The 12,612-nt window shown below is 46.0% G+C and overlaps 1 protein-coding gene across 2 annotated transcripts in view; it reads right to left on the bottom strand.

Moving 5' to 3' along the window:
• The window catches only part of RAB11FIP4 (RAB11 family interacting protein 4), a 140,450-nt gene extending 135,008 nt beyond the window's left edge, over positions 1-5,442 (bottom strand). For both annotated transcript variants that reach the window (XM_030013791.2, XM_030013792.2), the window contains exon 1: positions 5,099-5,442. In XM_030013791.2, the coding sequence (XP_029869651.1) occupies positions 5,099-5,242 (144 nt within the window). In that variant the 5' untranslated portion in view covers positions 5,243-5,442. The remainder of the gene's footprint in view (positions 1-5,098) is intronic.
• Between the last annotated feature and the right edge of the window lie 7,170 nt (positions 5,443-12,612).

Genomic DNA, 12,612 nt, shown 5'->3' with positions numbered 1-12,612 from the left:
GCCACAATCTATTACCTGGGCAGCACTTGAGGCTGATGCCTTTAACTTCAGCCCAGAATGGGGATATTCATGAAATGGAAGCAACTAAAATTAGCAACAAACATGTCCTTATTTCAGTAGTTTATTTTGGCCAGGAAGTTTCATTTGTTCACATAAAATATGTGAACTTGTTTTCAGCTACTTCTGTTCTACACCACTAGTAAACCATTACCTTCAAGTGAATTACTGTCCACTCATAAGAATAATTGATAATGGCCTATAGATTTTATTAGCTGCTCAAGTTCCCTCTCAGGTGTGACACTGCTTCAAGTTGATGAGCATTTGTTGATCCTACCATGACAAAGATTACTGTCTAAGCACCTGTATGGTTTGCATACCTCCAAAAGGTGATTACGTATCTCAAAAAGAAGTTGTCAACATGTTCAGCATGTTTCACTTGTTGCTGAAAACTGAATGTACAGTTTAAATAGAATCTGGCATAATGAAACATCAACTGGCACTATCCTGAAATACACATTCACACAATCCACTGCCAGAATTGGGGCTTGCTGAACATGTCACTCACAATGCTCCTAGACACTCGCCTGCTAGTGCAACTATCTTCGCAGCGAAAGGAAACCAGATGGCGAGCGACTCTTGGCATTTTTCAATGTTACGTGAAGTGTTTCTTCAGCTAGTGAGTACATGCCATCCAGTCAAGTCGCTTTGGAAACAGCGTTTCACGTCTTTCTTCAGATTTCTCCACAAACGGCAAACAGACTATTCAACAGGAAAGCAAGGCCCAAGCCTGCTGTTTTTAAGCACTGAACCCAAAGTCTCGGCTAGGAGTTTATGTTGTCAGTGGAGATAAAGAAGCACCTCTGAAGGATTTATTTCATCCTTGGGTCCTGTTACACGCTCTGAGCGTTCAATTGCTCATCAATGACCATGGACAAAGATTAACTTGGACAACTCAGTTAAATGCTTACAGTCAGATGGGATGAACAGAGGCCAAAATGCCAAGCTGCTTAAAAGCATAAGTTCCACAACTATTTGTATGGGCAAGCAGTGCTCGGCAGCTAGCCTGGTCTGCTCTTAATTCAGGCACCAGAGCAGGAATTTAGAGACACGACTCTGCTCCTGGCTCTGCCAAATTAACATGGCCAAGTCATTTCTTCCTCTAGTTGAACCACATGCCTTGTAGGGCTGCCGTGGTTTAACCCCAGCCAGCAACTAAGCCCCACACAGCTGCTCACTCACTCCCCCCCAGTTGGATGGGGGAGAGAATTGGAAGGGTAAAGGTGAGAAAACTCATGGGTTGAGATAAAGACAGTTTAATAAGTAAAGCAAAAGCTGTGCATGCAAGCAAAGCAAAAGGAGGAATTCATTCACCACTTCCCACGGGCAGGCAGGTGTTCAGCCATCTCCAGGAAAGCAAGGCTCCATCACGTGTAAAGGTTACTTGGGAAGACAAAATGCCGTAACTCTGAACATCCCCCCCCTTCCTTCTTCTTCCCCCAGCTCTATATGCTGAGCATGATGTCATATGGTCTGGAATATCCCTTGGGTCGGTTGGGGTCAGCTGTCCCGGCCGTGTCCCCTCCCAACTGCTTGTGCCCCCCCAGCCTCCTCACTGGTGGGGTGGGAGGCAGAAAAGGCCTTGGCTCTGTGTAAGCACTGCTCAGCAATAACTAAAACATACCTGAATTATCAACACTGTTTCCAGCACAAATCCAAAACACAGCCCCATACTAGCTACTATGAAGAAAATTAACTCTACCCCAGCCAAAACCAGCACAAGGGCAAAGCAAAAGTTTGCAAGCAAACTTGCTAGAAGTGCTTCCACAGCCAAACCTACACAGCTGCTCTGAGGCAATCGGTATTCTGCTGCAGTGGACTCTTAATGACTGCATGGCAAGAAGAAGATTTCAGTGTGCATGTGAAAGGCAGAATGGAATGAGGTACAGTAGTTATGGTGTGGTCTCAAAGAAGAAAAGAAAAACATCAAGATATCAGAAGCAGAAGCCTCAGAAGCCCACTAAAAGTAAAATAGTAAAAAAGGTAATCAGAAATGTTGAAGTTTATAATTTTGACTGTGGAGGTAAGGACTGCTTTGCTTGAACAGGAAGCTGCTGCCTTGCTGCAACATTTTGCCTTGGGGCAGTTTTCAGAGAGTTGTTATCTTTCAGGAATGATAAATTTCAGCATGTTGACTACATGCGTGCACACACACACAAAGAAGAAAGAAAAAGGAAATGGAAAGAAAAAGAAAAACCAGAAAATGCTAAATGCCCTACACAGTCCAAGCCACAAGCCCTACTGAAGTTAGTGTTAAGAATTTATAGACTCCAAACTTTGGATGGTGGTAGCTCCAAGGAGGTGGAGAAGAGGTGGAAAGCTGCGTTTATCAGGTTGGCACAACTGAAGGGACAGATGCGTTCTCATTTCATAAACAGGAGCCAGGGCTGCTGTTGGTAAGAGTCTGAATTATTTAGGCCACAATGCTACAAAATAGGATCCTTCCTGTGGCCAGACGAATTACGTAAACAGAAGCAGCAAATAACTTACATGTGAGGGCAAATCAATCTTTCATTGACACCAATGGAAAGATTTCTTTTGAATGCAAAGGCAGCTGAGGTGGATCAGGCCCAAGAAGCGTAGCATGTTCAAAAGTATTATTAATTTTCAATGACAGTAATGTTCTAATGTGTTAAAGGGAACTGCTCTCTAGCAGTGTCTCCTCAGTTTAATTTCATGAGATGCATTCCCACACAGAGCTTATTAAGTTCCTGCAGATGCAAGGTTGAAAGCACTGTGCTATATGGGAGAATAGATTCTCACCATCTCCAAACATCAACTGTGATTCATTACACATAAAGTTCATTTTTAATAAGACTTAAAACCAGACTGGCTCACCTACAGTGGTTGTTCTACAGTAAATCTGCACTTGGAAAAATTGATTCTGTATTTCCCTAGCAAGCCTTTTTTGGTGATTTACAAATCCCTTCTGCTCAGCTGACACATGCTCCTTTGAAGTCAAGGGACTGCTAGCTAATGACTACAATAGACACAGGGAAGCAAACCAGAACAAGTTATATTGTCACGCTAATAGATATATAGATAAGACTTCTCTGTCCCAATTTTGCAAATATCTTATTGAACACTACCAGTTACAACTGAATAAAATACAAAGGATGCATTTCTCATGACTGGTAATCTCTCCCGTGCCTGCCCAGTAAGCCAGCCCATCCTGAAACCTACATACTACCACTGACAAGTGGTCCTTTTCTACTGCCATCATTGTTGAGATTTCCAGTTTTCTCTTCCCTTCATTCCATTTAAATATTTTCAGACTAATATACTCCAATTCACTCTAAGCTTATGAGATCACCACCTGAATCCTCCTTTGTATCTTACAGACCTGCTCCCCTCTCACAACCTTAGAGATTTCCAAGACCAAAAAGGATTGTTATGATCATCAATGCCATCCTGCTGCAAAACAGCCGGTGGAATTTGACCAGCCTTCCTCAGTGCTGCAAGAGAAAGCCACTGATCTGCCTCCAAATAAATGCAGTAGTGCAAAAAGCAATTCTGATGCAGCATATACAGCGGTAAGGATTTAAAAATACTTCTATTAGTTTATATAAAATTATGCAACTTACCAAGAGACAAATAAAAACAGAAATCAATAAAGCGCTCTACTATTACTCATGTCTCCTCCTTATTTTGCTGGTTAAACCCAGAAACTCCATCTTCTTATTAAGAAAATGTTTAACAGACCTGTGACTATCTGCAAGCAATAAGCGTTCTGTCTCCTGGTCTTCTGATTTCATTCACAAGCTGTGTTTCATTACCAGCGGTAAGCCAAAAATAAGTAATTTGCTCCAACAATTACTGTGAACTCACTCTGGTTTTGCTGCCTCTTTGTCATCCCTTTATAAACTATGATTTTATTGTTTTCTGAATCCTATCCTAGTCCCAACTCCAATCCCCCTCCCCAGCACCCAAAACTGCTGGGGCATATTGTGAAGCATTGAACAGTTAAGCGCAATATCCTGAGAGTTCTCCTAGGGAAAGCAAGCATTTCTTGCTGGTTAATTTCATTGGAGCTGCAGCCCTTGATTGAATCACTTAAGGGAACTGTTTCAAATCAAACGCATGTCATTACCCTCATGGACGCTGGCCCGAATCCCACTCCCATTCACACTGATGTAATGGATTTTCAGTGGTCCCACTGACGCAACTGCTCCAGCGAGACCAGTGGCGCGACTTCAGATTTACGCTGTGTCACTGAAGGGCTGGATGGAGTCCTCCCTTCCCAACCGATCACCTGGAGGTTTTAGGGTGCACCTGGGCTGGTGCTTCCCTGACTGTTCAGACACTGCAGCGCTTCACCTGCCCGCGGCCAGGCCGGGCAGCTCCGGCCGGCGCCCGCCTGCGGCTCCCTCAGCCCGGGGCTCTGCTCCCAACACCCCACGGAGCCTGGGACCCCGGTAAGGACGCAGCTCAGCCAGGACGGAGAAAAGCCCTGCTGTCACCTGAATAAATACACCTCCCCGAAAAGCACAGCGACCCCCCAGCACTGCCGGCGCCGGGACGGCCCGGGGGAGGAGGGCTGCAGAGGCACCGGTCCCTCCAACCCGGGGGACTGGGAGCCAGGTCAGCCCGGGGGGTCTGGGCCGCCCTGAGGGAAGGGGGAGGCTCCGGGACCCCCTGAGGGAAGGAGGGATCTGGGCTGTCTTTGGGGAGAACTCTGTGGGAAAGGGGCAGGGCAAACGGATAGCCCTGAGGGAAGGGGGCTCCAGGCCGCCATGGGGAGGGCTCTGGGACCCCCCAGAGGGGCGGGAGGAGTCCGAACCGCCCTGAGAGGAGAGGGTCTCGGCCGCCTTGAGGGGCGGAGTCGGGGGCTCCCTAAGGACAGGGTGAATCCGGGCCGCGAAGAGGGAAGGTGGGCGACAGGGGTGGGGGGGGGGGCGGTCCGGGTGGTCCTGGCGGGCTCTGGCCAGGCAGTGCCGTGGCCCGGTCCTCGCACAGCGGGAGCGGCAGGTGAAAGTTGCGCGGCTGCCGGGGTCCGGGCCAGCCGGCCGGGCCGGGCGGGACCGGGGGTCGCCCCACTCACCTCATCCCCTTGGCCGAACTGCAGCCCCAGAGCGACGAAGTGCTCCACCCGGATGAAGCCGTCCGCATCCTCGTCGCACACGTCGAAAACCTCCTTGAGCTTCCGCAGGAACCGCAGCAGGCTCGCCGGCTCCATCGCGGGCATTAGCTGGAGGCCGGCGGCACGGCCGCGGCGGCAGCAGCAGCAGCAGCAGCCATGATCGCCCGCGCCTTCAGCGGGTGCGTGACATCAGCTCCGGAGAGCGGGGCGGGAGGGACAGCGAGAAGGAGGAGGGAAGGATGGAGGGAGGGATGGAGGAGAGCGGAGGGAGGACGCGAGCCCCGGGCGGAGGGAGGGAGCGAGGGAAGGGAGAACAATAGGGCAGAGCTGGAGGATGGGGAGGGAGAGGGAGGGGGGCGGTGGGAATCCGCGCTCGGCAGGGGCGGGGCCGCCGCTAGGGGGCGCCGCGGTGAGGGGAGAGGCGCAGCCGGGGCCGGGCGGGAAGCGGGGCGTGAGGGGAGTGTGGTGGCGGGGACGGGGGGCCGCGGCAGCCGGGCGGGGAGAGGTGCGAGATGGGAGACGGGGACAGTCTGGGGGCAGCAGCGATGGGGAGCTTCCCTGGGGAGGAAAATGGCCACAGGGAGGAGGGAATGGGGTAGGATGAGGAGGAGAGCGCGCTCCCCTCCAGCAGCTGGGGGACAGCAGGCCTGGCATCCCCTGGGTTCCTTTCCCGGCTGTCACAGACTCGTTCACAGTCCCTTCCCTGCTCCACACCTCAGTCCTCCTCCCCGCCACCCCAAACAAGACACCGGTCACACTACCATTTTTCCTGAGAAAAAGCCATTGATCCTGGTCTGACGAGGCCCAGGCTAGGAGGGAGGAAAGCAGAGCGTAGAGAGTTAAGGGGCAGTTAAGGAAAAGGAGGACAAGCAGAGCTTCCTGTGCTCCATTGCACTCCATTGACCAGGCAGAGTCACGCAGAGGCGCTCCTCATGGCTGAGTTTGGCTTAGGACAGACACTGTTCACCCACGCTTTAATGAGACACAGCTGATAATGAAGGGACGTCCCTGCCTTTGCAGGATTCCTCATTAAAGCCTTCCGCAGCTGCTGTGCTTCATGGCTGGGTTTTAATTTGATCTCTCTGCTCTGTCCCTTTTCTTTCTCAGAGTTTTTTGGACTGCTTTGTAAGCCCACAGCCATGAGCTGCCAAAGGGAAGACCAGGAGTGGTTCTGGTTCCTGCATTGTGCCTCAGACCACAGATGACAGGGCAACATCTTGAGGAGGAAGGAACACTGGCTGAGTCAGGCTCAGGTACTTACTGGCCTCTGCCAGCACTTCTTTCGCTCTGTGGTTGCTGAGCAGAGGTGACCATCCATCACTGAGTGATGTTCTGTAGGCAATTGATAAAGCTGTCCATCTAAGATGACCATGAAAGTGCAGCAGATTTTGATTTGAGACAGCATCCATTCATTTGCTTCTTGCAGTAAGAGAGGTCCATACGGTCCTTAGCAACCCTGAAAAATCCCATGATTAGAGCAGGCTAGTCAAATTAATCTCTTTTCTAGGAAACAATAGGAGTGTTCTCCTCAGGAAGTTTTGTTTCTTTGAGCACGGAGTCTCTCATCCCTTTTATGTGCAAATTCAGGGTTCAGGAAGAGGCTGACTTGACAGCCCTGTAGGCTGTAAGTCAGCTGTTGGTCAACAGCACAGTGACAGCACATACCACTTTAGCAATACAGCTCCCCACATATCCACCCTCTGACAGAGAGGTAAGGAGCTGGTTCCAGAGTCTCTGCCACCCTGACCTTCCTTTAGTTTTACAATAAATACAGAAGAGTTCTCCTATTCCCTTACTGATGAACAAAAGGGTCTTTCCAGACTGGAAAAAAATCAAAGTGCAGAGATCAGATATGACCCTTGGGAAGCAAAGAATTTATGAAGAGATGTGAGGAGAGCTGAAAGAGAAAAGGGAAGCAAAATATTTGATCAGAAAACTTCTCTGAAGTTGTCTAGTTAGAGCAGGATTCTTAAGATGTGGGGACGTTTAGCTTTTATCTCAGGACCCTTGAACTCATCTTCAGGGGACTGAGTTTAGCACACCCCTCAGGGGCACCTATTCAAAGTATTCAAAAATCTGTGAGCTGGTACCCCTCAGAGTTGTGGAAAGCACACCTATGTGGAATCAGCTACTGTTAGTCTCACTGTTCTGAAGTGGAGTTCAACCTCTTCAAAGCTTCAGAGCACATCTGTGTCACTGTCCCACCTTGTTTGCTGAGATTGCCTCTGAGTGCCTCCTTGCACTGTCTGCCTCACCTCCGTGTGCAGGTGGGCAGCTGTACAGTCTCAGACAGGGAAGTGGAGTCACACTAGTATTGGAAGGGGGGGCAGGGGGAAGAAGGAATGCTTATTCCTGTTTGCCATGACCAGAGGAAGAATTCCCACACCTCAGAGGGGTCACGCTTTGCCTTGTAGAATCCAGTTAATTTCCATTGGCTCTCCTTTATCTTCTGCTGGAGGAAGAAGGAACTTGGTCTAAACATGCAATTAAGTGGCAACATAGATTTAGACCAAAACTGTCAGCCTTAAAATCTGTGTCATTCTAGCATTAATTTGTAAGGAGGAGGAGGAGGGGGAAGAGGAAAAATGTTCCAGGTATAGACACTACAGTTTGGGGAGTTAGTACTGAAGTCTGAGAACCACCACAGACAGCTTGAGTGCCAGAGAGCGCTGGAATCAAGCTGATAGGAGAGCTGAAGAGGCTGTAGAAGCTGTCACTGTAGACAGCTGAATATTTTGAGTAAAGATCTGACAGCTGGGAGATGATTTGACAGGACTGAACACAGAAGAATTGGGATGTGAGATGCTGTCAGTAGAGATCCAGGATCTGAAAACTGGGAGGTGCCCCAAGTGTGCTAAAGTCAGGACACTGAGCTAAACAGGTGCCACACACTTACTGGGCAACTGCACTGGCAAGGTACAGTTTCTAAGGCTGAATCAATGAGGAGGTCAATTTTTATTGCCAGTGGATGTAGCTGGCATTACTCCTTGCTGATCTCTGCTTCTCTAGTTCTAGGTAGAACATGTCTGCTAGTACCAGTGGGCTAGTTTTCCTTACAACTATATCAAAATACTTGTTTAATCGGAGATGTTTGGCAACTTCTTCGTTTGACGTACACTATGTGGAATAAATATTTTACATGCTCCAAATCTAGTTTTCTGAACTTGAAATATGACTAGTGGTGGTGCTACCATATTTGCCTGCTAAGAATAAATAGTTCAAGAGGAAACATTTCATTGAATACCACAGGCCATGGCTGTCATTTGCAGGATTTCTTTACAATCAGCTGCTTTTCCATCAATGTCACTTCCACTTACATAGCAAATTGTAATCTGGTGTCAGAAATGGCATCTAATGAGTGCATTTCCCCAAGGCTGATGACCTTATCTACAATTCTGGTTGTGTTCCAGCATATAGTAGCAACATCTCAAGACCCAGCCCCTCAGAACAGCTTCATAGCACAGTTTCTCTTTATAGTATACACAATGTAACCTTCATTGAATATTTGGCTTCTAATAGTCTTACTGTGTTTTGAATCAAATCCTGTTTCCCAATGACTACTGTAGCTCTGATTAGCAACATAACAGATGTGCTTGCATAGATAACAGTTGGATATTCTCTTTAAGTGTCATAAAGAACAGGTAATAGGCAGCAAGAACTAGCTTATTAATACTCCTGCCCTGCCTGAAAACTTGAAAATATTACTTAAGAGGTAATGGAGTTTTCTCAGGCTAGCTTAATTAGGTATGGTACAGAAGCAAGATACTTGATTTTTCTACTGCCATTTTCTCTAATCTTTTCTCTATTACAAAAAGTTCAACAACAAAAACTTCAAAATTTTAGGGAAACATTTCAACAAGCAAGGATCTTCCTTTGAAATTTTCTAGTTCCTAAAGGACCTCACCTTGTAAAAGTTTTAGTGGTTTAATTTTACATAGCATGAATGTTCTTGCTCGATTTCAACAGCACTCTTACCAGATTATGAATTAGGTATGTGTATAACTCTGCTAGATGAGCCTAGCTAGACAGCTAACTGCAGCTACCTCAGCAAACACACCAATGCCTTATTTGTTTCTTCTTACAACACAGATATTACCCTCAGAGACATTGATCAAAAAGTTTTAAGGATTGGCAGGGAGTACACCATTTGAAAAAGAGCGTGCCTAAGTACAAATCACAATATCGACTGGTATGTTCTGGTTAAAGCAGGCTAATTTAGCTGTTATTTGCAATCATAAAACCTTGTTGTAACTGGGGTTGTGCTCACAAAGACCAAAACATCTGTTCTCATGAAGTTATTGCTAAAATTAAATAATCCTCTGTACCGGTTCACATAAAACCATTTCCACTGTGAATTCATAGGATCAAACTCAGTTTCCAAGTGCTGACCAGGTATTTCCAGGGATGGCACCATGAGCATAGTTGCTAACGCCAAGATGTTCCCATGGTATTTGAAGGTCTCCTTACTCCACCAAGTGGCCAGCCATTTCACTGCACTTTTGTCACCAGCCAAAAGAATCCATTGCTGGCCACCTTGCGTAGGGCAGCAAGGTGAGGCTACTGTGGTTGGTAAGAAAAATAATATGTAAAACAGAGGTGAATGAATAGTATGGGATAAAGCAGGCTTTATTCCTGTTCCAAGAAGTGCCTCCAAATGCCCTGGGACCAAACCTCTCTTTTTGGTCCATTCCAGAAGCCTCCTTGCTGCCTTCTCTTAGGGAAAGGACAGTACCTGTCAGCTTTTCTCTGATGAGCTCTAAGCAGTTGGGTTGGCATACATTTGCCTCAGATTGTAATGTGCAATGGCATCTGGCAACCTTGTGAAAGCATTAATGGTGCTAGAAAGCATCTGACAGCTGCCAGGCCACTAGGTAATTTCTGTCCCTTAGTGCTTCAGGAAGAGATCTTCACTCCTTCACAGGAAATTCTGGGTACAATGAAATGTTTAAGACTCCAAGACAACCGCGTAAGAAGGACACCTAGTGTAGTAGCTACGGTCAAGTTATTTTCAGCTTCTACCCCCAAAAGAACTGTCAAGAGACATGCAAACATTCCTCTCTGGCTCTAACAGGCAAACAACATTAACAGACCTAAGCTCCAGACTCTTGAAGGGAAAGACACTTTTTTTTCCCATGTCCCTCACTCAATTTATTATTAAAAAAAAACAACAAACAAACCCCAAAACATCTAGCAAATCATCTAGCAGCTGTTAAAAAGTGGGGGTGCACCAGCCAGTGTATTTTCTTTAAGCTAAATCACCCGTAACACAGTATATGAACTGTTCAGTAAGTTATCCCTTACTGCTTCAAATAGTTTCTGAAATTGTGCTTACCTTGTCCTATCCAAGATGGACTACAAAACACCTGAATAAATGTGTTCCATCTGCAGTTTTATTACAGCTGACTACAGGAACGTAATTCCCAGATTTTGCTGTATTTAGCAATGAGATCTAGGACAGAATAATAAAATAGAACACGATATACCATACTGATGCTAAAGCCAAACAGTGATTACTTGTTGTGTCCCAAAACAGATTGTGTGAGATGAGTCCAAGTTGGCTGACTAATGGGAGATAAAGGACAGAACAAAAATATTTATGCAAGAGAATGTAGGTGTGGCATCATTACTGCTGTGACTACCAATGGACCAAATTGGCTGTGGGGCTAATGGTGATGAGCACAGTCTGACTATTTCAAAGACACACTGCAACCAGCTTGTTTGTAAAGAAACAGTCCTGAAAAGGACATTTTAGTAACAGAGAAGCAATTAGAAAGGCAGCTTAACCAGGCTGGTTCTAGCAGCCTTTATAATTGCCTTCAAAAATTATTGTGGTAGGCATTATCAAATCTACTGACTACAGCTTGCAGATGGAATTATTCCAGCTGTCTCTTATGCTTAGATGATTCACAGCATTTCAAAACTGATAAAGCCCTATTCATCACAGTATCTACCTATAAATTTTTGTATCGAGACTGAGGATAAAAATTAGGGGAGAACAGAAATGAACTCCTGGATTTGAATCAGCTTCAGCAAAAGTATGATTTTTGCCTTCCTGCCAAGTCACTCTGGCCTTATTTGTTCAAGTCCCCTGTGAATCTGTAGTTGATTTTGCCAACATGACATCCAAGTGAATGTTTTGGATGAGCGAGTTCTACATCCTAAAACCCAGCCTTACCACAAGAGTACTTTGGATCCAGACTTATGCAATACATAGATGGAAATACTGAACAGCAGAGCCACAGTGAGACATTTACTGGAACTGGGTATTATATGGATGGTTTTGGTCTTCTGAGACACCCCAACCTCCTCCCTGCAGTATTATAACCACAGAATAAACAGAAAACCAAAGCTCTGGAGCACAAAAGTACTTAAGTGGAAAGTCCCCTTTCTGAGCTGAGGCCTGATACACTAGTCTCAAGGTAGATTGTTTGCAGTGCTTGCCCAGTCCCTGGAACAGCAGGCAAGGAGGGGTTATTGTCTGGCTCACTGCTCCAGAAGTCCCTGTAATAGGAGAAATCTTTCATAGTCCATCTCTCGCTTTCTAGTTTGTGGGAGCACCCAACACCGACAGCTAGCTATGATAAATCAGCACAATGCCATGCTCTTTTAGTGCTTTGTTTTTCAACCTCCAGTAGGTTGGGGGCGGGGGGGGGAAGGCATCAAAGTATTCTTTAGAGTATGTCCTGAAGACTAACCATTTAGGACTATTTCAAACTAAGGCTGGAAATTCTGAAGTCCCCTATGGGATATGGTCTGCCAATATTCCCATCTGTTTTAGACCATTGGTATAGTTAGTGCATCAATTCTGCAAATACTCTGCTAATGCTAGCCATTGAATTACATTACTTATCAGATACAAGTGAACAGTAATGGTCAATATATGAAATTTGTAAGGGTGCTTTGCTTTCCTTGGAAATATTTTAGGTGAGGGGTTTGTAAACTGAGATAAGTTGAAAACCACTGCATTAGGTCATCCATACTAACACACCTCCGCTCCTGCAGATATATCCAACATAATTCCCTACTACCTCAATCACCAGCCAGTTAGAAAAAAAGAAAAAAAAAATCCCCCCCAGTGACCAGAATGGTACATTTGTTCCTCCACAAGAGATAAAGCTACTCTTTAACTACCAAATCTATTATATAGCAAATACTAAAAACAGTTTTCAGAGAAACCTTGCAAGGGTGAACTGTACTCTACTCAAATTCTTACTATTCCTTCATTACTGTCTGTGGGTCAGATAAATTACTACTCCTTTCCTGAATCCCTTCTGGAAAAACATGAACATACCCCAGAGCTCAGAAATGACACACACAAATTGTGCTGCCATACAGCAGAATGCTTAGAGGATAACAGACATAACATGACATTGAAGAAGTGCTCCATCTTGCCTTGGTACACAGATGTTTTCTTTTGTTGCAGCTTTGAATCCTGAGATAAGCAGATGTTGCAACATTTCAAAACATTCATCTTC

This window comes from Aquila chrysaetos, chromosome 5 (genome assembly GCF_900496995.4).
Source record: "Aquila chrysaetos chrysaetos chromosome 5, bAquChr1.4, whole genome shotgun sequence".
NCBI classification, from domain to species: Eukaryota; Metazoa; Chordata; class Aves; order Accipitriformes; family Accipitridae; genus Aquila; species Aquila chrysaetos.
Note: the sequence above shows the minus strand (reverse complement) of the source record. Positions and strands in the feature narration are given on the sequence as shown.